Raw genomic sequence first — 27,378 nt, forward strand, 5'->3', positions numbered from 1 at the left:
TTAAATAAAGAGAGAGAGAGACCAGCCTTTTACCCCTTTCCAGAAAAAATAAACGTTTACACTCAGCTCTAACAGATTCAGGTCTTTTTTAAAAATTTATTTAATAATTAAGTAATATATATACAGAAGACACAGTCTTTGTCATCTTCTCCATTCGTCTCCTTCTCTTCCACATATGGTGTTTGCCTCTGGTGGCGAAGCTGCTGCTGGTCCAGAGACCACACATTTGATTGTCTTGTCATCCATCTTTTCCATCAGTTCCATCAACAATATGGAAGCCAGTAACCAAACAGGAGTTTCAGAGTTCTTTCTCCTGGGACTGACCGAGGATCCAGAAGTGCAGCCCTTTCTCCAGGACATTTTTCTGTTCATATACCTGATCACCATCCTGGGAAACCTGCTCATCATCCTGGCTGTCAGCTATGACTCTCACCTCCATACCCCTATGTACTTCTTTCTCTCCAATCTGTCCTTTACGGACATCTGTTTAAGTACAACCACAGTCCCGAAGATGCTGGTGAACATTGAGACACAGAGAAACTCTATCACTTATATAGGCTGCCTCACCCAGGTATGTGCTGTCATAGTTTTTGGAGGTTTTGAAAATTTTCTCCTTGGAGTAATGGCCTATGATCGCTATGTGGCCATTTGTCACCCACTGAGGTACACGGTCATCATGAACCCCCACCTCCTTGGCCTATTGATTGCATTCTCTTTGTTCATTAGCATCATGAATGCATTGGTCCATAGTCTAATGTTGTTGCCACTGTCCTTCTGCACAGACCCGGAAATCCCCCACTTTTTTTGTGAACTTGCTCAGGTTCTCAAGCTCACCTGTTCCAATACCTTCATCAATAACATGGTGCTATATTTTATGACTAGCATATTTAGTGGTATTACTCTCTCTGGAATCATTTTCTCTTATTTGCAAATTGTCTCCTGCATTCTGAAAATGCCATGTAGGACTGGAAAGTATAGAGTTTTTTCCACCTGTGGGTCTCATCTCTCAATTGTTTTCTTGTTCTATGGGACAGGCTTTGGTGTGTACATTAGTTCTGCATTTACACACTCTTCCTGGAAGACAGCAGTAGCCTCAGTGATGTACACTGTGGTCCCTCAAATGATGAATCCTTTTATCTACAGCCTGAGGAACAGGGACATGGTGGGAGCCTTGAGAAAAATCATTGGTAGCATACCTTCTTCTTAGTTATTGTGCCACCTGCTTTGAGCTTGGGTTTCTAGAAAGTAAAAAATAAAAGTAAAAGCAATCCTGGCAAGTCAGAATTCCTAACTTTTCCTTCAGCAAGTTCCTCTAAAATGACTAGATGACATAATGGCTGAGTGTTATATTAATGAGTGAAAATCAACTTCTGTATATTGACCCCCAATGGATTACTTCTTCATAGCAAGCTCAAAAAAGTCTGCGGATGTGAAACTCTAATTGTACATATCCAGTCTTTAAAAATAACCCAAATAAACAGAACTTCACCAGCGTAGATCCTGCCTCCTTTACTTACCCTGCAGAACTGCACCCGGAAGCTGCTATCTATAAAAAAAAAAAAAAAAAAAAAAAATTTTTTTTTAGATGAGATAAAACCCTGTAGTTCTAAAGGTCCTAGTGTGCTGTTGCCTTTGGAGTTCCTCTGACCAAGAGAGTATCCGCCTTGCTGCAGTAGGACACCTCATAGGGACACATAATCTCCCTCCTTCCTTCTGCCCTTCCCTAGGAATTTTCATGCCCTCTTCCTCTTCTGTTTTCTCCCTGCACCACCTGCCTCTGGAGGACCTCCTGCTGTGGGAGATTATACCTTATATAGAGCTGTCAATGTGTCAGCTCCAATAAATAGCTTACTGTTCAATTGCTGGAAACACTGGTGGCATAGTGGTTAATAGCTACAGCTGCTAACCAAATGTTTGGCCTTTGGAATCCTTCAGGTGCTCCTTGAAAACCCTGTGGGGCAGTTCTACTCTGTCCTTTAAGGTTGCTTTGAGTCAGAATTGACTTGACGGCAAGGAGTCTGTTTTTCTGTTGTTGTTCTTCAATGCTATCTCATGGTCATAGTTTTTTGATGCTGTTCATCATGAATTCCATTGAACTTGCTATACTAAGTGCATTACAATTTGGGGTTGAAACCCAATTCTGCTTTTTTATACATCTGCACTGTTTGACAAATGATTTCAACTCTATAAGTTTCTTCAGCAGATTCCGTAGAAGTAGAGCCTGTGGAAGGGCTTCTTATTATAATGATGTTGTTAGTAGCCTTCTCAGACAAAAGCAAGTGGGAGAATATGGATAAGGCAGGAGGGGATGTAAGTAAGTGTGAGATCATAGCTAGAGAGTGCCTTCGCCCTGATCCAATGAAAAGGGTTGTGAATTGCCCCCCATACTTACCCTACTGTGTGACAAGAGAGTTGACATTTCATGCCCCAATTCAGGAATTACTGAGATCTGTCACTGATAAACTGTCTTTGCACAGTAAGATCAGTACCCACCATGCTCTTTCATCACCTATAAAATGATCTCTGTGATTTGAAATGATAGTGAGATATTTTAATTTCATCATTTAGAAGAAAAAGAAGTGACTCTAATATCCTCAAGCAATGGAGTTATATCTCATTAAATGAAAAGGCCGTCAGAGGTAGGGAATGTACAGGAACATGAAAGTAGGCTTCTTTTAGTCCTCTGTTAGGTGGCTTCATCTTAGAACTGTGTCCCCTTGTGTCTCCTGATTGCTGCTGCAGATTCAAGAGTCAGGTCCACTCATAATGTCTGGAGAGAGAAAACTTGTCACCCTGCCTTGAGTCTATTGTTAATAGGCCTGTCCATGGAGTTATTCGAAGGTAGCCCCTTTCTATTGGGTTGAATAATGCCTCCTTCCAAAAACATTCCAATCCCTGGCAACTGTGAGCTTTACTGATGTGATAAAAGGGTGAATGTTGTTGTCTATACTTTTGGTGTCATATTTAAGAAACCACTTCCCAATCCAAGATCCTGAAGATTTGCCCTATTTTTTCCTTCTAAGAGGCTTAGAGTTTCAGTTGTTGTTAGGTGCCGTCAAGTCGGTTCCAACTCATAGCGACCCTATGCACAACAGAATAAAACACTGCCCAGTCCTGCTCCATCCTTACAATCGTTTTTGTGCTTGAGCCCATTGTTGCAGCCACTGTATCAATCCACCCCGTTGAGGGTCTTCCTCTTTTCTGCTGACCCTATACTTTGCCAAGCATGATGTCCTTCTCCAGAGACTGATCCCTCCTGACAACATGTCCAAAATATGTAAGACGCAGTCTCGCCATCCTTGTTTCTAAGGAGCATTCTAGTTGTACTTCTTCCAAGACAGATTTGTTCGTTCTTCTGGCAGTCCATGGTATATTCAATATTCTTTGCCAACACCACAATTCAAAGGTGTCAATTTTTCTTCGGTCTTCCTTATTCATTGTCCAGGTTTCACATGCGTATGATGCCATTGAAAATACCATGGCTTGGGTCAGGCGCACCTTAGTCTTCAAGGTGACATCTTCTCTCTTCAACACTTTAAAGAGGTCCTTTGCAGCATATCCACCCAATGCAATGCCTCTTTTGATTTCTTGACTGCTGCTTCTGTGCTTGTTGATTGTGGATCCAAGTACAATGAAATCCTTGACAACTTCAAGCTTTTCTCCGTTTATCATGATGTTGCTTATTGGTCCAGTTGTGAGGATTTCTGTTTTCTTTATGTTGAGATGTAATCCATACTGAAGGCTGTGGTATTTGATCTTCATTAGAAAGTGCTTCAAGTCATCTTGACTTTCAGCAAGCAAGGTTGTATCATCTGCATAACGCAGGTTTTTAATGAGTCTTCCTCCAATCCTGACGCCCCGTTCTTCTTCATATAGTCCAGCTTCTCGGATTATTTGCTCAGCATACAGATTGAATAGGTATGGTGAAAGAATACAACCCTGGCACACAGCTTTCCTGACTTTAAACCAATCAGTATCCTCGTGTTCTATCTGAACAACTGCCCATTGATCTATGTAAAGATTCCTCATGAGCACAATTAAGTGTTCTGGATTTCCCATTCTTTGCAATGTTATCCATAATTTGTTATGATCCACACAGTCCAATACCTTTGCATAGTCAATAAAACACAGGTAAACATCTTTCTGGTATTCTCTGCTTTCAGCCAGGATCCATCCGACATCAGCAATGATATCCCTGGTTCCACATCTTCTGAAACCACCTAGAATTTTTGGCAGTTCCATGTCGATATACTGCTTCAGCCATTTTTGAATGATACTCAGAAAAAGTTTGCTTGCGTGTGATACTAATTATATTGTTCTATAATTTCCACATTTGGTTGGATCACCTTTCTTGGGAATAGGTATAAATATGGATCTCTTTCAGTCAGTTTGCCCAGAAGCTGTCTTCCATATTTTTTGGTATAGATGAGTGAGCGCCTCCAGTGCTCCATCCGTTTGTTGAAACATCACAATTGATTTTGCGCCAATTCCTGGGGCCTTGTTAATCACCAATGCCTTCAGAGCAGCTTGTACTTCTTCCTTCAGTACCATCGGTTCCTGATCATATGCTACCTCTTGAAATGTTTGAACATCGACTACTTCTTTTTGGTATAACGGCTCTGTACATTCCTTCCATCTTTCGAGGCTCCCTGTGTCATTTAATATTTTTCCCATAGAATCCTTCACTACTGCAACTCGAGGCTTGAATTTTTCTTCAGTTCTTTCAGCTTGAGAAACGCCAAGCGTGTTCTTCCTGTTTTGTTTTCCATTTCCAGCTCTTTTCATATGGCAGTCTTTGATTCATTTGGAGTTAGTTTTTGTATATAAGGGAAAGGTCCACCTTTATTCTTTTACATGTGGTATAAAAAAAAAAATTTTTTTTTTTTTTCCAGTGGTCTCAGTGTCATTTTTTGAAGAGGTTTATTTGTATTTCTGTGGAATGGTGCTTGTGCTACATGATCAGCATTTATATATGGATTTTCTTAGTTTTCCTTCCCCCACCCCCATCATTGTTCTTTGAAACTTAAATATGTTGTTGGGTGCAGCACTATCTCATTTTATTTTAAGTGCTGTATATTTTCACATTTAGAGTAATATCAAAGAAGTTCTTTTTTTATGCAGATGGAAATTTTCTAGCTGGTTTTCTGCTATTATAAATATAGCTATTTCAATATTCTCATTCACCTCTCCTGGTTGAAATGAGCAAGAGTTTTATAACAGAGAAGTGGGAAGTGTAGGTTGTTGGTGTAGAGGTGCACCAATTATCCTTTGAGTTGTTACACAGAGTTTTGTAAGTAGTTAAACTTATTTTCACTTCCATTCGATGTTCATTGCATCCACATATGCAGCAATGCATTTTTGTTTAGTCTAACGATATGTTAAGCATAAAATATTATTTATGAATTTGTATATGTTTTGTTGTGTATATTTTCACCACAACAAAAAAAGGAAAATTGTTTTATTGATTACATTTATATTACTATGAAGTTGAGAACTTTTTCATATATCATGAGCCATTTATTTTTCCCCTTTTGCAAAATATCTATTTATGGTTTTCCTATTGAGTTGTTTCTTTTTTTCTTCTAATTCATAAGCTTTCTTTATTTAATGGGGATGTTAATAATGTCAGTTACATACATTAAAAATTTATTAGGCGTGTGGCTTGTTTTGTACATCCTTTAGTGCCATTTTGGATAAACAGAGTGTTTTTTCTCTTTTCCTCTCTGTCATCCTCTCTCCTTTTGCTCCAGAATGCCCAACAGGGTCAGTGGAGGCTGACATTGGGATTGTATCCAAACTAAGTTTCCACCTCTTCCCAGTCCTACTCCCTTCCTTTCTCTTTCAAGGTGCTAATCCCAGGAGCAGTTTCAAATATACTTTTCTCATGCTAATGTCTGCTTCCCAAGGGAGCCCAACCTGATGCTATATAAAAGGAAGGACTGTCTGATGGTGATAAGAGCTATGGAATATACACCAGGAAAGGTAATAAGAAAATATGAAGCTTTTGCAGTTTTATATAAGACAGAAGAAACCTCACTGAGTAGTTTACTTGTGAGTGAAGACCTGCAGAAAGAGTGGAAGTCAACCTGTGGTTATACAGAGTAAGAATCAACCTTACTTTCGTGGAGTGTGACCAAATTTGGCCTAAAGCATTATCTTTCTTCATTCTTTCCTGGGTTTAGGCTTTTTAAGAAATTCACTTAATAATTTTGCAGGAGTGAGAGTACAGTGGGATTTTCCTTTCTTATGCTAACCATGTCTGCTTTTAGTTATCAAGGTCATGCTGGCCTTATATAATGTGATAGAGAACATTTCTTCCCTTGTATTTTCTAAAATTATTCTTTTAACTTTGTCCACACTCACATTACTCAGTTCTTTCCTTTCATTTCCATCTGAGTTCAGTCAGTCAAAAAACCTAAATGCACAGAGAAGCACCAGAAATTAAATCACAGAATATACTTATTGTGAGTAGACACTGTTCGAATGAGGCAGCATCAACCCAAACTAGAGGTAAGGTAATTTGAAGAGCGAATAGTGAAACATGTTATATAGGCCATTGTCATATTAATTTCTCAGGAGATAACATCAGAACACATGTAGGGTTTCAGGGAAGTCAGTTATAGGAATAGAGTATCTAAGGACATGCCATACGTTTTCCAGTCACACCCTGGGGTTCCTGCTGTTGGAAATTCACTACACATACATAATTCTCTAAAATATCCCAATGCTGGAGGCAAAACAATCTCCACTAAGCTGCTTACTAGGTAATTGTGTGACCTGAGGTGACTCCAGGAAAACCAATTCCTTAAAAGCTCAAGGTTCAAAAGAACACCTAAGGGCTGATCTAGAAAATAATATTGGAGTCATTATTTCCTGTTCTTGAGCATACAGAAAGTGACTCAGCTAGAGCTGGCCTCCCAAGGACACATCAATTGGACCCTGAGGTATAAAGACAATAGCTAGAATAATCTTGGAATATATCATTTAGGGAACATTTCACATAAACCAGTTAGGCAGAACACAAAAGACTTTCCACTCATCTTTTACTATTAACATTTAGTGAATAGAAAATTTGTTGGACTGATGAAGACCCTCCTGACTGTCATTACTGAGATCTGTACCAATTGTTGTTAAGAAAGCCAATTCAGGAAGTCAAGATGGCAGAACAGCCAGATGCTTCCTGCAATCCCTCTTACAACAAAGACACGAAAAAACAAGAGAAACGAGTACATTTATGATGAGCGAGGAACCCGGAACATCAAAGACAAAGTTAGAAAATGGACTGAGCAGTAGGCAGAGGGTGAGGCAGCTCAGAAGCAGAGAGAAGTTGCCGGACCTGAATCACTGCATTCCTCAGACACCGTTCTCAAAAGCGGCTGTGGCAGGCTTGTAGTAGCTTTCAGCCAGAGTTTCCTTAGGGAGAAGCAGCCAGCCACACAGCCTACTCACAACTTCAGAACCAGAAAAGAACAGCACGCTCGTCAAAAGCTAAGTACTTGCATATATTTGACTGCATCCCCTACCACCAATCCAGATTCAGTTGCTATTGGTTTCCCTGGGCCTGAGATAGGCCCGGTTCAGCACCTGGAGCCATCCACCCAGACCTGGAGAAGGCATAAACTCGCAACTAGGGATAAAGATAATTTGCCGGCTCCATTAACATTCGGAGCTCAGGACTGAAGCAGCTCCTGTCCAGGCATAAACAGCCTGTGGACTTTGAATACATTTCCCCCCTGCACGGACATACACGGGTATATTTCAGGAGAATAGGTCCTTGTTGGCAGACTACAACTATTTCAGCTGTGTGGCGGAGACGTGGGTTTTTGATGTTTGACACTGTTTTGTCTGTTAAGGAGGGTCCTCACCTACACCTATCAGGGGCCTAAGGACTGGTTGCTGCACTCAGGTGATCCAGTCACCTGCGGCAGGGGTACAAGGATAACTGGTACCTCCCAGTCCTTACAACCAAAAACATGGGGTGCACATGGTGCATCTACAGAACCCACCCACCTGTGCACTCTAGGAAAGAGGAATGTGCTTTCCTCAGAGACACTTGGGGGATGATTCTCAGCCCCCTGCCTTGTTCAGAGCATGACCCCATGCTGCACCTAGATACCAGTACCTACACCAATCACCCCTGCCCCTCTAAGACTGTAGGACAGAAACCATACCACATACTTGATGATCAGCTACCTGGACACCTGAGATGAATTCAAACAAGAAAAGTGAATGGGCTTCTAGACTGATATACCTGATGACAGCTCTAGCCATCTGGTGACAGGATGTCAGAGCTCCAAAGGTGAAAATAATCAAGCTAGCTCACTCAAGCAACCCATTTGGGCATATCAAAACAAAAGAAAGCAAGAAGCTACGATACAGCAACCAAACATAAAATACACTAATACAATAACTTATAGATGGCTTGGAGACAACAGTCGATATCAAGTCACATAAAGAAACAGACCATGTTTGCCTCAACAAGCTCTCAAAACAGAGAATCAAGGGATCTTCTCAATGAAAGTGACTTCCTGGAATTACCAGATGCAGAATACAAAAGATTAATATACAGAACCCTTTGAGACATCAGGAAGGAGATCAGGCAATATGCAGAACAAGCCAAGGAACACACAGATAAAGCAGTTAAAGAAATTAAAAAGGTTATTCAAGAACATAAAGAAAAATTAATAAGCCACAGGAATCCACAGAGAATCAGCAATCAGAAATTCAGAAGATTAACAATAAAATTACAGAAGTAGACAACTCAGTAGAAAGTCAGAGGAGCAGAATTCAGCAAGTGGAAGGCAGGACTGGTGAAAGTGAAGATAAAGCACTTGGCACCAATATATTTGGAGAAAAGTCAGATAAAAGAATTTTATATAAAATGAACAAACCTTAAGAATTATGCAGGACATATGATAAAATATATACATTTTTTATTTTATATCAAGAGAAATAACCTAAGAGTGATTGGAGAACCAGAACAGGGAGGGATAACAGAAAATAGAGGGAGAATTGTTGAAGGTTTGTTGGCACAAAACTTCCCTGATATCACGAAAGATAACACGATATCTATCCAAGATGGTCATTCAACTCCATGTTATGTAGATTTTAATATAAAGTCACCAAGACATATTTTAATCAAACTTGCCAAAACCAAAGAAAAAAAGAGAGTTTTAAGAGCAGCCAGGGATAAACAAAAAGTCACCTACAAAGGAGAGCCAATAAGAATAAGCTCAGACTACTTGGCAGAAACCATGCAGGGAAGAAGGCAATGGGACGACTTATATTAAGCACTGAAGGAAAAAAAAATGCCAGCCAAGAATTGTATATCCAGCAAAACTGTCTCTCAAATCTGAAGATGAAATTAGGACATTTCCAGATAAACAGAAGTTTAGGAATTTGTAAAAACCAAACCAAACTACAAGGAATAGTAAAGGCAGTTCTTTGGGTAGAAAATCAATAATACCGAGTTTCAGCCCAAGACTAGAACACGGGACAGAGCAATCAGAGGTAAACCAAGACAGAGAAATCACAAAAATAAATCAAGATTAAAAAAAGCTGAAAACAGAGAAACAGCAATGTTATTATGTAAAAGAAGACAACATTAAAACAATAAAAAGGGAGTAAGCAATGTAGTCATAGATCTTTCAAATGCAGAGGAAGACAAGGATATATAAAGACATAAAAGTTAGGTTTAACTTTGTGGTTTGTAACCACAAAGGAGACAAACTAGCCTACTCATCAAAATAAAACACATAAAAAAAATAGAGACTCAGCAGAAACAAAATCAACAACAACAAATAAGAGGAAAAGAAAATATGTAAAGATAAACTGCTCAGCACAAAAAATTAAGTGGGAAAAAGAAACTGTCAACAATACACAAAAAAAGACACCAAAATGACAGCACTAAACTCATATCTAGCCATAATTACGCTGAATGGAAATGGACTAAATGCACCAATACAGAGACAGAGAGTGGTAGAATGGATAAAAAAAAAAATATGATCCATATATATGCTGTCTACAAGAGAAACACCTTAGACTTAGAGACGCTAAAACTAAAAGGAAGGAAAAATATATATCAAGCAAAAAAACAATAAAAAAACAGCAGAAATGGCAATAGTATTTTCTGACAAAATAGACTTTAAAGTTAAATCTACCACAAAGGGTAAGGAAGGACACCATATAATGATTAAAAGGACAGTATACCAGGAGGATATGACTGTATTAAATATTTATGCGCCTAATGACAGGGCTGCAAGATACATAAGACAAATTCTAATGGCATTGAAAAGTGAGATAGACAGCTCCACAATTATAATAGGAGACTTCAACAACACTTTTGGTGAAGGACAGGACATCTAAAAAGAAGTTCAATAAAGACACAGATGATTTAATGCCACAATCAACCAACTTGACTTCATAGCCATATATGGGTCACTCCACCCAACAGCAGCCAAGGATACTTTATTTTCTAGTGCACATGGAACATTCTCTAGATTAGAACACATATTAGGTCAGAAAGCAAGCCTTAGCAGAATCAAAAACATTTAAATATTACAAAGCATCTTCTCTGACCATAAGGCCATAAAAGTAGAAATCAATAACAGAAAAAGCAGAGAAAAGAAATCAAACACTTGAAAACTGAACAATACCCTGCTCAAAAAAGACTGGATTATAGAAGACATTAAGGATGGAATAAAGAAATTCAAGAATCTAATGACAATGAAAACACTTCCTATCCGAACCTTTGGAACACAGCAAAAGCAGGGCTCACAGGTCAATTTATACCAATAAACGCACACGTACAAAAAGAAGAAAGGGCCAAAATCAAAGAATTACCGCTACAACTTGAACAAATAGAAAGAGAGCAACAAAAGAAAGCCTCAGGCACCACAAGGAAGCAAATCATAAAAATTAGAGCAGAATTAAATGAAATAGAAAACAGGAAAAAAAATGGAAAGGAGTAACAAGACCAAAAGCTGTTTCTTTGAAAAAATTAACAAAATTGACAAAACATTGGCCAAACTGACAAAAGAAAAAAAGGAGAGGAAGTAAATATCCCGAATAAGAAATGAGATGGGTGATATTACAACAGACCCAACTGAAATTAAAACAATCATGTCAGCTTACTATGAAAAATTGTGCTCTAACAAATTTGAAAACCTGGAAGAAATGGATGATTTCCTAGAAACACACTACCTACCTAAACTAACACAAACAGACGTAGAACAAGTAAATAGACCCATAACAAAAGAAGAGATTAAAAAAGTAATCAAAATACTCCCAACAAAAAAAAAGCCCTGGTCCGGACGGCTTCACTGCAGAGTTCTACCAAACTTTCAGAGAAAACACCACTACTACTAAAACTATTTCGGAGCATAGAAAAGGACAGAATACTCCCAAACTCATTCTATGAAGCCAGCATATCCCTGATACTACCCAACCCAGTAGCCCAGTGCCCTTGAGTCAATTCCGACTCATAGCGCCCCGTCCCTGATACTAAAACCAGGTAAAGACACCACAAAAAAAGAAAATTACAGACCTATATCCCTCATGAACTTAGATGCAAAAATCCTCAACAAAATTCTAGCCAATAGAATTCAACAACATATCAAAAAAAAAAATTCACCATGACCAAGTAGGGTTCATACTAGGTATGCAGGGATGGTTCAACATTAGAAAAACAATTAATGTAATTCACCACATAAACAAAAGAGAAGAAAAGAATCACATGATTTTATCAAATGATGCAGAAAAGGCATCTGACAAAGTCCAACATCCATTCATGATAAAAACCCTCAGCAAAATAGGAATAGAAGGAACATTCCTCAACATAATAAAGGGCATTTATACAAAGCTAACAGCCAACATCACCCAAAATGGAGAGAGTCTGAAAGCATTTCCCTTGAGATCAGGAACCAGACAAGGGTGCCCTTTATCACCACTCTTGTTCAACATTGTGCTGCAGGTCCTAGCCAGAGAAATTAGGCTAGACAAAGAAATAAAGAGCATCCAGAATGGTAAGGAAGAAGTAAAAGCATCTCTACTTGCAGATGACATGATCTTATACACAGAAAACCCTAAAGAATCCTCAAGAAAACTACTGACGCTAATAGAAGAGTTCAGCAGATCATCAGGAAACAAGACAAACATACAAAAATCAGTTGGATTCCTCTACCCCAACAAAAAGAACATCAAAGAGGAAATCACCAAATCGATACCATTTATTGATGCCCCCAAGAAGATAAAATACTTACAAATAAATCTTACCAGAGTTGTAAAAAACCTGTACAAAGAAAACTACAAAACACTACTGCAAGACACCAAAGGGACCGACATAAGTGGAAAAACATACCTTGCTCATGGATATGAAGACTTAACATTTTAAAAATGTCTATTCTACCAAAAGCCATCTATAGATATAATGCAATTCTGATCCAAATTCCAACGACCTTTTTTAATGAGATGGAGAAACAAATCACCATCTTCATATGGAAGGGAAAGAGGGCCCGGATAAGTAAAGCATTACTGAAAGGGAAGAACAAAGTGAGAGGCCTCACTCTACCTGATTTTAGAACATATTATACCACCACAGTAGTCAAAACAGCCTGGTACTGGTACAACAACAGATACATAGACCAATGGAACAGAATTGAGAATCCAGACATAAATCCATCCACATATGAGCAGTTGATATTAGACAAAGGCCCAAAGTCAGTTAAATGGGGAAAAGGCAGTCTTTTTAACAAATGGTGCTGGCATAACTGGATATCCATCTGCAAAAAAAATGAAACAAGACCCATACCTCACACCATGCACAAAAACTAACTCAAAATGGATCAAAGACCTAAATATAAAATCTAAAACAATAAAGATCATGGAAGAAAAACTAGGGACAATGCTAGGAGCCCTGATACATGGCATAAACAGTATACAGAACATTACTAACAATGCAAAAGAGAAACTAGATAACTGGGAGCTCCTAAAAGTCAAACACCTATGCTCATCCAAAGACTTCACCAAAAGAGTGAAAAGATTACCTACAGACTGGGAAAAAGTTTTTAGCTATGGCATTTCAGATCAGCACCTGATCTCTAAAATCTATGTAATGCTGCAAAATCTCTCCTACAAAAGGTAAATAACCCACTTAAGAAATGGGCAAAGGATACGAACACGCACTTCACTAAAGAAGATATTCAGGTAGCTAACATATACTTGAGGAAATACGATCATTAGCCATTAGAGAAATGCAAATCAAAACAACAATGAGATTCCATCTCACTCCAATAAGACTGGCATTAATCCAAAAGACACAAAATAATAAATGTTGGAGAGGTTGTGGAGAGACTGGAACACTTCTACACTACCGGTGGGAATGTAAAATGGTATAACCACTTTGGAAATCGATTTGGCACTTCCTTAAAGAGCTAGAAATAGAATTACCATACGATCCAGAAATCCCACTCCTTGGAATATATCCTAGAGAAATAAGGGCCTTTACACGAACAGATACATGCACACCCATGTTCATTCCTGCACTGTTTACAATAGCAAAAACATGGAAGCCACCAATGTGCCCATCAATGGATGAATGGATGAACTATGGTATAGTCATAGAATTGAATACTATGCATCGATGAAGAACAATGATGAATTCATGAAACATTTCATAACATGGAAGAATCTGGAAGGCATTATGCTCAGTGAAATTAGTTTCAAAAGGACAAATATTGTATAAGACTACTATTATAAAAACTCAAGAAACAGTTTAAACAGAAAAGAAAATATTCTTTGATGTTTACAAAGTGGGGAGGGAGGGAAAGAGGGAAAGGGGTTTTCACTAATTAGGTGGTAGATAAGAACTGTTTTAGGTGAAGGGAAAGAGAACATATTAATACAGGAGAGTTCAGCACAACAGGACTAAACCAAAAGCAAAGAAGCTTCCTGAATAAACTCAACACTTCGAAAGCCAGCATAGCAGGGGCAGGGGCTTGGGGACCATGGTTTCAGGGGATATCTAAGTCAATTGGCATAATAAAATCTATTAAGAAAACATTCTGCATCCCACTTTGGAGAGTGGCGTCTGGGGCCTTAAATGTTAGGCAGCGGCTATCTAAGATGCATCAATTGGTCTCAACCCACCTGGATCAAAGGAGAATGAAGAACACCAAAGACACAAGGTAAGTACAAGCCCAAGAGACAGAAAGGGCCCCATAAATCAGAGACTACATCAGCCTGATACCAGAAGTACTAGATGGTGCCTGGCACCAACCGATGACTGCCCTGATAGGGAACACAACAGAGAACCCCTGAGGGAGCAGGAGAGCAGTGGGATGCAGACCCCAAACTCTAGTAAAAATACCAAACTTAATGGTCTGACTGAGACTAGAAGGACCCCGCTGGTCATGGTCCCCAGACCTTCTGTTAACCCAAGACAGGAATCATTCCCAAAGCCAACTCTTTAGACGTTGATTGGACTGGACAATGGGATAGAAAATGATACTGGTGAAGAGTGAGCTTCTTAGATCAAGTAGACACATGAGACTATGTTGGCATCTTCTGTCTGGAGGGCAGATGAGACAGTGGAGAGGGTCAGAAGCTGGCTGAATGGACACAAAAAGAGAGAGTGGAGGGAAGGAGTGTGCTGTCTCATTAGGGGGAAAGCAGTTAGGAGTACACATCAAGGTTTGTATAAATTTTTGTGGGAGAGACTGATTTGATTTGTAAACTTTCACTTAAACTACAATAAAAATTAAAAAAAAAATTTAGAGCCAAAATATCAAGCCAACTTTCACTAATATGAAGAAAAATGTACATTGAATAAAAGAAACTGGGAAAACTGGTTATTGAAAACTTGAAGTCTGTCTCCAGTGATCATAGTTAGAATTGATCACAGAGAAGAGAATATGCTGTATATAAAATATACAGAATGATACAGTAAGCGTCAGAGGATGTTCAATGACTCTCAGAAAGAAACAAAACTGAATATTTGCATTTTGCACTATCTTAGCTTTATTTCTAAATATTTTATGTTGTTATGCTATTAAAAAAAAAATTGTATCAATCAGTCCTGACTCATAGCGACCCTATGTACAATAAAACAAAGCACTTCCCGGTCTCCTGCCAGCCTCACAATTATGGCTTTGCTTGATCCCATCATTGCAGCCACTGTCAATCCATCTTGTTGAGGGTCTTCCTCTATTTTGCTGCCCCTGTATTTACCAGATGATGGCCTTCTCCAGATACTGGTCTCTCTCGATAACATGTCCGAAGTAGTTGAGATGAAGTGTCACCGTCCTAGCTTCTAAGGAGCATTCTTCCTGAAGTTCTTCCAAGACAGATGTTTGTTCTTCTGACAGCCTAAGGTAGATTCAATATTCTTTGCCAACCCCATAATTCAAAGGCATATTTCTTCTTCAGTCTTCCTAATTCATTGTCCAGCTTTCAAATGCATATGAGGCAATCAAAAATACCTTGGCTTGGGTCAGAAGAACCTTAGTTCTCAAAGTGACATCTTTGCTTTTTAAGCGCTTTAAAGAGGCTTTTTGCAGCAGATTTGCCCAATGTAATTTGTCATTTGATTATTTGACTGCTGCTTCCATATATGATGCATATATTATACCCATATATATAAACTTATCTTCACACTTAAAATAGGAATCAGGCTTCCTAATGTCATTGATAAGATAGAGTTGTCACCAGTTGTGTTAAAAAAAAGAAGACTGCAATCCAATTGGAGAAGGATTGTGTGTGTCCACCTGTGCATAGCATATAACATGCAGGTGAGCAGAAACAATAGAGATAAAGGGCATGCAGCTGGTCTCACAGGGGCATCCAGAATTCCACAGTTTCAAGCTTTGGTCTTTCAGGATTTGAACTGCCCTGGGATCAGAATGGCAATAAAAGAGTTTGGTTAATGAGGAGCTTTGGATATTGAGCCCCCAGGGATATGGAGACTGCAAATAGTCTGCCTGTGACCACCCCACTCAACATCCCTCCCCCAGGCAGGAAGGAGCACACCTGAGACTCCACCCATGGATGATCCTCAAGCTCAGGAGCCAGGGGTCCCTCTCAGTCTCTCTGCCTTTTCTCAGGACACGTCTTCCACCTTCACCATCCAGGGGACTTGTCCAGCATCATTCTACAGCACCGCCAGCCAGGTAACTTAAAATTGCTTAGTTATTGTCTGGAAATAAGAACAAATGTTCCATCACAAGTTCACCCAGGGGAAGCTGTGAAGAGAGTAGCATGCATAATATGACCAAACTCAAGTCTCCCATGGATTCCTGCCTCACAGTCTTCCAACTTCCTGACATGTTTCTTTGTACCAAGGAGCTCCAATTCTATCAGTCTCTTACTCTGTCAGGAACCCTGGTGGCATAGTGGTTAAGTGCTGCGGCTGCTAACCAAAAGGTCAGCAGTTCGAACCTCCTAGGTGCTCCTGGGAAACTCCATTGGGTAGTTCTACTCTGTCCTATAGGGTCGAAATTAGTAGGAATTGACTTGATGGCAATGGGTTTGGTTTGGTTGTTTGGTCTTACTGTCTCTCAACAATGGTAAAACCATTTTCGTCCTGGGCAGAAATTGCCCCTTCTCAAACATTATGACTATTATAAAGTTCTAGGATATTTACTTGCATTCTTGTTGGTGATGAAATAGGAAACCGCTTTGCTTGTCTTCCCACTCCTGGTTCTTAACACACATTTGTATTACTTCTGTCACCTGGCTGTAATCTCTGGGAAAAGTTAAGGCGTCTGGGACAGACTCTTCAGGATGCCTCCCTCTTCTATGTGTTTTTGTCTATATAATCAACAATTTAAAAAAGCAATAATAAATTTATTGATACTTCATGTCTGGGAGGCTATGAGCCAATTTTTCTCTGTAAAAATAGATCCTTTCACAGGAAAAGTGTGTCCATCCACACTTGGAGAGAATATGCCCCTTGGGCTAGAATTCTGGGCCCACAAAGAAGTCCAGAAAAGGCCATGTTGCTGTTGTTGTTAGCTGCCATCGAGTGGGACCTTGGCTTATGGCAAACTATGCACAGCAGAAGGAAACGCTGCCAGATTGTGAACCACCCCATAATCAGCTGGGAATCAACTGTTTTGATCATAGGGTTTTCACTGGATGATTTTCAGAAGTAGATCACCAGGCTTTTCTTTCTATAAAATTACAAAATATTTAAAATGATCAGACCAACAGATGGTGCAAAAAAAAAAAATGAGCGCCCCATCACTTTGCTCAGCTGCTGATCAGATCCATGTACTTTTTATTAAATAACCAAAAAAATGCACAGATGGCACCAACTTTGTATTCCACTCCATTCCTCACGTTCCTTACCCTAGATGGTGTTTGCTTCTAGTAATGCAGCTGCGGCTGGTATAGAGACCACACATTTGAGTGCCTTGTCATCTCATTTTTCCAACAGATTCATCAATAATGTGGAGCCTAGAAACCAAACAAGTGTTTCAGAATTCCTTCTCCTGACACTGACAGAGGACCCAGAACTGCAGTCCCTCCTCTTTAGCCTGTTTCTGTCCATATATCTGGTCACTGTCCTGGGAAACCTGCTCATCATCCTGGCTGTCAGCTCAGACCCTCACCTCCACACCCCCATGTATTTCTTTCTTGCCAATTTGTCCTTCAGTGACATCTGTTTCAGCACCACCACGATCCCAAAGATGCTGGTGAATCTCCAAACACAGAATCAGAGCATCACATATGCAGGCTGCCTTACCCAGGTCTGCTTTGTCCTGATTTTTGTTAGTCTGGAAAGCTTTCTTCTTGGAGTAATGGCCTATGACCGCTATGTGGCCATTTGTCACCCACTGATGTATACAGTCATCATGAACCCCCGTCACTGTGGTCTGCTGATTCTACTCTCCTTGTTCATGGCCACTGTGGATGCCTTGATCCATAGCCTGATGGCGTTGCATCTGTCTTTCTGCACAGACCGGACAATCCCCTACTTCTTCTGTGAAGTTCTCCAGATCACCAAGGTTGCCTGTTCTGATACCCTCCTCAATAACATCTTCTTATATTTGGCAGCTACCATAAAAAAAAACCATACTAGGTGGTGTTCCTCTCTCTGGAATCATTTTTTCTTATACTCAAATTGTCTCCTCCATTTTGAGAATGTCTTCAGCAGGTGGAAAGTATAAAGTTTTCTCCACCTGTGGGTCCCACCTCTCAGTTGTTTCCTTGTTCTATGGAACAGGCTTAGGTACGTGTGTTAGTGCTGCATTTACACACTCTTCCAGGAAGTCTGCAGTGGCTTCAATGATGTACAGTATGGTAACTCCCATGATGAACCCCTTCATCTACAGCCTGAGAAACCAGGACGTGAAGGGAGCCCTGAGGAACATTATCAGGTGCATATCTGCTTTTCAGTGATTAAGTTGTCTGCTTTAGGTTTGGATTTCTAGATTTCATGAAAGGAAAAGAATTCTCATAAGCCAGAATTCCTGACTCTCCCATCACCATGTTCTTCTGAAATTACAACATAACATAATGGCTAAGTGCAATTCAACTTGGGATCGGACCCTGACTCTGTCCTTTGTGCAGCTCTGTACTTTTGACAAATAATTCCAACCCTCTGTTGTTGTTGTTAGGTGCCATGGAGTCAGTTCAGACTCGTAGCGACCCTATGTACAACAGAACAGAACACTGTCTGGTCCTGTGCCATGCCCACAATCATTGTTATGAGTGACCCCATTGTAACAGCCACTGTGTCAATCCATCTTGTTGTGGGACTTCCTCTTTTTCATTGACCCTGTACTTTACCAAGCATGATGTCCTTCTCCAGGGACTGATCTCTCCTGACAACATGTCCAAAATATAATACAGTATAGTCTCACCATCCTTGCTTCTAAGGAGCATTCTGGTTTTGCTTCTTCCAAGACAGATTTGTTCTTTCTTTTGGCAGTCCATGGTATATTCAATATTCTTTGCCAATGCCATAATTTAAAGGTGTCAATTCTTCTTCTGTCTTCCCTATTTATTGTCCAGCTTTTGTATGCATATGATGCTATTGAAAATACCATGGCTTGGGTCAGGCACACCTTACTCTTCAAGGTGACATTTTTGCTTTTTAACACTTTTAAGAGGTCTTTTTCAGCAGATTTGCCCAGTGTAATGTGTCTTTTGATTTCTTGACTGCTGCTTCCATGGGTTTTGATTGTGGATCCAAGTAAAATGAAATCCTTCACAATCTTCAATCTTTTCAGGTAGAGTTTCATTCAGTCTCCTACAAGGTGGCTCCATTCTAGGATGGTTGCAACAGATTCAGGTGTCATAACCACCTGTGATGCTCAGAGACACAAAACTGACTCCTTGTTTAGTTTCCACTGTTAATAGAGGCTCTTTTCTTAACACAGGTCTATTGTTAATAGGGGAAACCCTGGTGGTGTAGTGGTTAAGTGCTACTGCTGCAAACCAAGAGGTCGGCAGCTCAAATCCACCAGGTGCTCCTTGTAAACTCTATGGGGCAGTTCTACTCTGGTCTACAGGGTCACTATGAATTGGAATTGACTCGACAGCAGTGGGTTTGGTTTTATTGTTAATAGGCAAACCCTGGTGGCATAGTGGTTAAGAGTTATGGCTGCTAACAAAAGTCAGCAATTTGAATCTACCAGGCATTCCTTGGAAACCCTATGGAGCAGTTCTACTCTTTCTTATAGGGTTGCTATGCTTTGGAATCGACTCGACGACAACGGGTTTGGTTTTTTACTGTTAGTAGACCTTTCCATGGAGCCATACAGAGGACAACTCCTCCTCTCTCATCACTTTGGATGCAAGCATACGTCCCTTCATCATCAAGTTTATTGTATGGGAAAAAGCAAGTACTATGAGAGCCTCCGACTGACCATGCAGATTGTATTTTCTGTTGGTTAGTGAACCCCTGGAACCACTACTGCCAGCACTTAACACAATGCCTAGCACATGATTCTCAATAAAATCCAATTGGGATCATTGTGTTCTATATGTTACCATTATTTATAAGGCTTGTTATTCTTTGCTCAAACATTTCTACCACTTGATTCAGCAGTTTTATTGGTTCCCTTTTACAGCAATACCTTTCAGCAGGTTTTACCAGTCTTAGTAACATAATCAAACGTAATTATTCAGTAGACTGGGTAGAGATGATAGTCTTTTTTGGAACCCTATTTGCTTTCATCCTGTCTATTGATTTATTGATCAGAGTGTATATGAGACGTTACTTTTCTCCTTAGTCACCTATTTTGCAGTTTTTCTTTCTCATCTTTGGTGAGTCTACACAGAAGTTGAATACAATTAATTAAATCACTGAAGTTTTAGAGGGCTTCCTGTACTGTTAGGGATCTCGTGTGAAACTTTTTAATGTGTATTTGTGACGAAAAAAGTTTTCCTGTGGGGATGGACTTTATTTATTTATTTATTTTATTAACTTTTATTGAGCTTCAAGTGAACGTTTACAAATCAAGCCAGTCTGTCACATATAAGTTTACATACATCTTATTCCGTACTCCCACTTGCTCTCCCCCTAATGAGTCAGCCCTTCCAGTCTCTCCTTTCGTGACAGTTTTGCCAGCTTCCCACTCTCTCTATCCTCCCATCCCGCCTCCAGACATGAGATGCCAACACAATCTCAAGTGTCCACCTGATATAATTAGCTCACTGTTCATCAACATCTCTCTCCCACCCACTGTCCAGTTCCTTTCATGTCTGATGACTTGTCTTCGGGGATGGTTCCTGTCCTGTGCCAACAGAAGCTGTGGGGACCCTGGCCGCCAGGATTTCTCTAGTCTCAGTCAGACCATTAAGTATGGTCTTTTTATGAGAATTTGGGGTCTGCATCCCACTGATCTCCTGCTCCCTCAGGGGTTCTCTGTTGTGCTCCCTGTCAGGGCAGTCATCGATTGTGGCCAGGCACCAACTAGTTCTTCTGGTCTCAGGATGATGTAGGTCTCTAGTTCATGGGGTCCTTTCTGTCTCTTGGGCTCTTAGTTGTCGTGTGACCTTGGTGTTCTTCATTCTCCTTTGCTCCAGGTGGGTTGAGACCAATTGATGCATCTTAGATGGCCGCTTGTTAGCATTTAAGACCCCAGATGCCACATTTCAAAGTGGGATGCAGAATGTTTTCATAATAGAATTATTTTGCCAATTGACTTAGAAGTTCCCTTAAACCATGGTCCCCAAACCCCTGCCCTTGCTCCGCTGACCTTTGAAGCATTCATTTTATCCCGGAAACTTCTTTGCTTTTGGTCCAGTCCAATTGAGCTGACCTTCCATGAATTGAGTGTTGTCTTTCCCTTCACCTAAAGCAGTTCTTATCTACTAATTAATCAATAAAAACCCTCTCCCTCCCTCCCTCCCTCCCCCCTTCGTAACCACAAAAGTATGTGTTCTTCTCAGTGTTTACTATTTCTCAAGATCTTATAATAGTGGTCTTATACAATATTTGTCCTTTTGCCTCTGACTAATTTCGCTCAGCATAATGCCTTCCAGGTTCCTCCATGTTATGAAATGTTTCACAGATTCATCACTGTTCTTTATCGATGCATGGTATTCCATTGTGTGAATATACCACAATTTATTTACCCATTCATCCGTTGACGGACACTTTGGTTGCTTCCAGCTTTACGCTATTGTAAACAGAGCTGCAATAAACATGGGAGTGCATATATCTGTTTGTGTGAAGGCTCTTGTATCTGTAGGGTATATTCCGAGGAGTGGGATTTTTGGGTTGTATGGTAGTTCTAACTGTTTAAGATAACGCCAGATAGATTTCCAAAGTGGTTGTACCATTTTACATTCCCACCAGCAGTGTATAAGAGTTCCAGTCTCTCCGCAGCCTCTCCAACATTTATTATTTTGTGTTTTTTGGATTAATGCCAGCCTTGTTGGAGGGAGATGGAATCCCACCGTAGTTTTAATTTGCATTTCTCTAATGGCTAATGATTGAGAGCATTTTCTCATGTATCTGTTAGCTGCCTGAATATCTTCTTTAGTGAAGTGTGTGTTCATATCCTTTGCCCACTTCTTGATTGGGTTGTTTGTCTTTTTGTGGTTGAGTTTTGACAGAATCATGTAGATTTTAGAGATCAGGTGCTGGTCGGAGATGTCATAGCTGAAAATTCTTTCCCAGTCTGTAGGTGGTCTTTTTACTCTTTTGGTGAAGTCTTTAGATGAGCATAGGTGTTTGATTTTTAGGAGCTCCCAGTTATCAGGTTTCTCTTCATCATTTTTGGTAATGTTTTGTATTCTGTTTATGCCTTGTATTAGGGCTGGACTTTATTTTGGGGCAGACGTGTTGACTGTACATCAGGACAGCAGAAGAGGGATGGTGGGAGGCTCAGGAAGATGACTTTTTCCTCAGGCACAAAGAAGCAGGGTTATCAGTCAGAATCATCTCTGTAGTATGGGGGTGACAATAATTCAGGTCTTGTACCATCAGCGGAGTGTATAGAGAGCCTACCGTTCAGGTCATCATTGACGGTGGTGGTGGGATTGTGTTCAGCAGCACACTCAGAGGACACCTCACCTGACACACCATGTGTCTTCTAGTACAAAAATGCTCCATTTATGTTCATACTGCATGTTTCCTTACCTCACCCAAGGACTACTGACTTTGATCTCTGGGTAGACATTCCAGTGATAAGCATTATTAATAACACCTTTTTGAAGTCTTGATGTATGCTGAAATCTTAGAAGCATGATGCAAATATTAGAAGAATATGGACACCTTTTTGAAGTCTTGATGTATGCTGAAATCTTAGAAGCATGATGCAAATATTAGAAGAATATGGAAGAATGTATTAGAATATGGACTATGAAAGAATCTGGAAGTTGAAAATCTTTTCAGTTTTACTTATTAACATATCATTTTCAAAGTAGGGCATGAAATGTATTTGTAGCTCTTAAAGTATAGCAATGTAATGAAATCTGATATCTCTACCCCAGGTTAAGAAATGAAGTAATGCCATCACCACAGAATCCATTTCAAGGGTCTTTCATTCACATTTTCCTCTATCTTCCCAGTAGCAAGCACTATCTTGAATTCTGTATTTATCATTTTCTCTGATGTTCTTCTATTTTGTTGAGTCCTGTTACCATGGATTGAGTTATGTCCCCCAGGAGGCTAGGTTGAAGTCCTAAACCCTGGTATCTTACTATTTCTGTTCTACCTCCTAGTTTTGTGCCTAGTTACTGGTGTATTTCAACTAGCAAGTGGACATCAAAACTCAACAATTAGTCTTCATTCACCTGGGGAAGAAGGAAATCAAATACGTGTGTGGTTGCCTTTATGAACAACTGTCTCCTTTTCCACGAAACCAAAGCTTGACGATGCCTCACTACCATTACTGAATGTTTGGATCAAAGATTCCATAGAAAAATTCTCATCAAAAGGAGCAGGAGACAGGGGAGAATTTGGAACAGAATTTCAAATTTTCAATGGATCTAGACTTTCTGCAGCCATTGAGGCTAGATGAACCCCTGAAACTATGACCCTGAAATAATCTTTAAGCTATAAACCAATATTATACACTAAAGTCTTCTTTGAATGATAATTTAAAAAACAAAACTAAACTAAACTAAACATGGCTTAACTTAATTAGTAAAGTACTTCTGCTTTGACCTTTGTACTCTTTTTTAAAGAATCATCTATGTGAGGTCAAATTGACCATGGCAACTCAAAAGTTTGGATGGGAAGTAAAAGGGGCAGTGAGTTTAAGACAATGGTAGTGAAAAGTTTTGGAAAAGGGTAGCAAGTATGGTAGTACTATTTGAAGAAGGCAATCAATGTCAGCGAATTGAACATGCAGAAATTGTTGAAATGGTGTAACTGTGGCTGAGTATACTTTCACCAGGATTATGTAATTTTTTTTTTAACATGAAGGGTTTTTAAGTGAGTATTCACAAGGAACACCACCTTCACCATCTGCCCTTTAAGTAAGCCTACTGAGGATGAGAATGTGGATAAATCTGCACACTAGTGCCTAGTCATGACTTGGTGATTTCTTACAACTCTATTAAAATTGAAAGCCAAATTATCAACCCACCTTCCAGTAATGTGAAGAACAATGTAGATTGAAACTATAATGATGAAGCTGGAAAAACAGTGATAAAATGGAAAATCCTAAAAGGGAGTAAAATGTCTCTCAGTGATTATAGTCAGAATTGACGGTAGAGGATACCTTAGAATCTTTGGTGCAATATACACAGAATGGAGATTAACATTCATGAAACATTCAATGACTCATAGAAAGAAACAACTCCTAATGTTTACGTTTTTACAATATCCTAATATAATATTTATATCCACATACATAAACTGGATTTTTACAGAATTGATATCAGGCTTCCTTATATCATTGAAAAAATACAGATGCTTTTAGAGAAGGATGGTGTGTCACTTTATACAAGCTATGCACCATGAAGGTGAGCAGAAACAGGTGGAGAGAGTTGGATGGTTTCTCAGGACTGGGAATCAGTCATCCTGAATTCTCCTCTTTTTTTTTTTATTGTCTTGGTCGGAATCGACTCAACGGCACTGGGTTTTGGTTATTGTCTTGGTCAGAAACCCTGGTGGTGCAGTGGTTTAGAGCTACGTCTGATAACCAAAAGGTGGGCAATTCGAATCCACCAGGGACTCCTTGAGAACCCTGTGGGGCAATTCTGCTCTGTCCTTTAGGGTCACTATGAGTCAGAATCTACTAGACGGCAACAGATTCTTTTTTTTTTTAATTGCCTTGGTCTTTTCAGATTTGTACAGCCCTGGGATCAGAATAATAATAAGAGAGTTTGGTTAATGCGGAGCTTTGGAGACTAGCACCCAGGAACAGAGGCTGCAAATAGTCTGTCCATGACCACCTCACTCAAACTCCTCCCCAAGTCAAGAAGCAGCACACGTGAGACTCCATCCACAGATGATCCTTCCTGCTTGGAAGAACCACATCTTCCAACATCCCCACCCAGGGCAGATTCATGGATCATTCCTCAGCGATATCAGCCAGGTCACTTAAAACTGCTTAGCTAGCATTTGAAAATGAGGGCAGAGGGCAGGTGTTTTAGTACAGATTTATCCAGATGAAGCTGTGAATAGTGTACATTCATAAAATGAATGGAGTCTCCCATTGGACAACTGGGTCTCTGCCATCTTCCTGACATTTTTCCTTGTATCTTAGCATCAATGCTCAAGCGGCTCTCATTCTGGTAGTCTCCTTCCCTCTCTCTATACTGGCAGGGACCATGTTCCTCCTGAGCAAACAGGAGGACTGTTATAGAATCCTCTGACATTTACTTGCATTCTTGTGGGGGAGGGGGCTGGCTTCACTTTATCTTTCCATTTCCGGTTCTTAACATACCTTCATATTATCTTTGTTGTCTATGACAAAAGAGGTGGTGTCCCAGACACACACATCAGGCTGCTTCCCTAATATATACATTTGCCCTTAAAAAAAAATTACAAAATTTATAAATGATCATACTAGCAGATTTTGCCAAAACAACATGTACTGAATCAAAGACCAAGACCACCTTTTTATCTCTTTCCAGAATGCTCTGCTATATCAGCATCCATTTATTTTTTTTAAGTAACAAAATATGCATAATGAAGACACCCCCTTTGTTTCCCACTTTATTCCTCTCCCTTCTTTTCCAAGATGGTCCTTGCCTCTGCTGATGGAGCTGCCACTGGTCCAGGAACCAAACATTTGATTTTCTTATATTTCTTCCATCATCACCAATATGGAACCCAGAAATCAAACAGATATTTCAAAATTCTTTCTCCTGGTACTGACAGAAGATCCAGAACTGTAAGCCCTCCTATTTACTCTGTTACTGTCCATATATCTGGTCATTGTCCTAGGAAACTTGCTCAATCTCTTAACCGTCATCTTTCACTGCCTCCTCCACACCCCCATGTACTTCTTTCTTTCTAATCTGTCCTTCACTGACATCTGTCTCAGCACCACCACAATCCCAAAGATGCTGGTGAACCTCCAAGCACAAAATCAGAACATCATTATGCAGGCTGCCTCACCCAGGCCTGCTTTGTCCTAGTTTTTGCTGCTTTGGGAAAACTTTCTGCTTGGAGTGATGGCCTATGACCACTTCGTAACCATTTGTCACCCACTGAAGTACACTGTCATCATGAACGCCCTCTTCTGGGGCCTGCTGATTCTACTCTCCTTGTTCATTAGTGTCACGAATGCCCTGTTCCACAGTCTGACGATATTGTGACTGTCCTTCTGCACAGAGCTAGTAATTCCTTACTTCTTCTGTGAAGTTCCTCAGGTCACCAAGATTCCCTGTTCTGATACCTTCATCAAAAACATCTTCTCATACTTTGCAGCTACAATACTGGGTGGTGTTCCTCTCTCTGGAATCATTTTCTCTTATGCTCAAATTGTCTCCTCTATTTTCAGAATGCCGTCAGCAGTTGGAAAGTATAAAGCTTTTTCCACTTGTGGATCTCATCTCTCAGTTATTTCTTTGTTCTGTGGGACAGGTTTTGGTTCATATATTAGTGCTGCTCTTCCAGGAAGAGTGCAGCCGCTTCAGTGATGTACACCGTGATCACTCCCGTAATGAACCCTTTTATCCACAGCCTGAGAAACATGGAAGTAAAGAGTGCTTTCAGAAAAATTATGAGAAGCATACCTGCCTTTCAGTGATTACATTACCTACTTTTGGCTTCAGTTTCTAGATTGCATCAAAGTGAAAGAATAATTGTGAGGCAGAATGCATGACTCTCCCATCAACAGTTTCTTCTAAAATGATGACATAACCTAGTGGCTAAGTACAACCCAAAGTAGGTTTGAAATTTGAATTTTCTCATTCTGTAGCTCTGTGCTATTTGACAAGTTATTTTAATTCTCTAAGCTGAATCTCTTTGGTCAGGTTGATTTATTTGGGTGGCACATTCTCAGAATAAAGAAAGCAGGAGGTAGTAGAAGAGTAGGGAAAGGATTTAGACAAGGCTGTGGGAATAGAGACTAGCTTCAGCCTGATGGCATGGGTAGAGTCCTGTGACTGAAAACTAAGCTTAATCTCACTGCAAGACAAGACAGCTGACCTTTCATGCCTAAATTTAGTTATTACGATGACATGTCACTGGTAAACCATGAGTGTCCGCGGTAACATTAGCATTCGTCATATTTTTTTGGTTGTTGCTATTTTTGGCGTTGTTGTTAATTGAAATCAAGTTGGCCTTCATGATCCATAGGATCTCATTGGCTGATTTTTTGGGAAATAGATTGCCAGAGCTTTCTTTCTACTGCATCTTAGTGTGAAAGACCCACTGAAACCTACTCGGCATTATAGCAACACTGGATGCTCCACTGACAGACGGGTTGCAGCTGCACATAAGGTTCATTGGCCAGAAATCAAACT

At 39.9% G+C, this 27,378-nt stretch overlaps 1 protein-coding gene and 2 pseudogenes across 1 annotated transcript; all 3 read left to right on the plus strand.

The window, feature by feature from the left end:
- Window positions 1–271: 271 nt before the first annotated feature.
- LOC100667561 (olfactory receptor 7G2-like) lies at window positions 272–1,207 on the plus strand. The gene has a single exon (XM_010602227.3). It carries the CDS (start codon window positions 272–274, stop codon window positions 1,205–1,207), a length of 936 nt encoding a protein of 311 aa, XP_010600529.2.
- A 16,141-nt stretch (window positions 1,208–17,348) lies between these two features.
- On the plus strand, window positions 17,349–18,396 carry LOC100667847 (olfactory receptor 7G1-like; annotated as a pseudogene).
- A 7,261-nt stretch (window positions 18,397–25,657) lies between these two features.
- LOC135230514 (olfactory receptor 7G1-like) lies at window positions 25,658–26,660 on the plus strand (annotated as a pseudogene).
- The last annotated feature ends 718 nt before the right edge of the window (window positions 26,661–27,378 follow it).

This window comes from Loxodonta africana, chromosome 3, assembly GCF_030014295.1.
Source record: "Loxodonta africana isolate mLoxAfr1 chromosome 3, mLoxAfr1.hap2, whole genome shotgun sequence".
In the NCBI taxonomy this organism is placed as follows: Eukaryota; Metazoa; Chordata; class Mammalia; order Proboscidea; family Elephantidae; genus Loxodonta; species Loxodonta africana.

Excerpts from the sequence above, each read along its gene's own strand:
- LOC100667561 (XM_010602227.3), top strand. The coding sequence starts at position 272 with ATGGAAGCCAGTAACCAAACAGGAGTTTCAGAGTTCTTTCTCCTGGGA.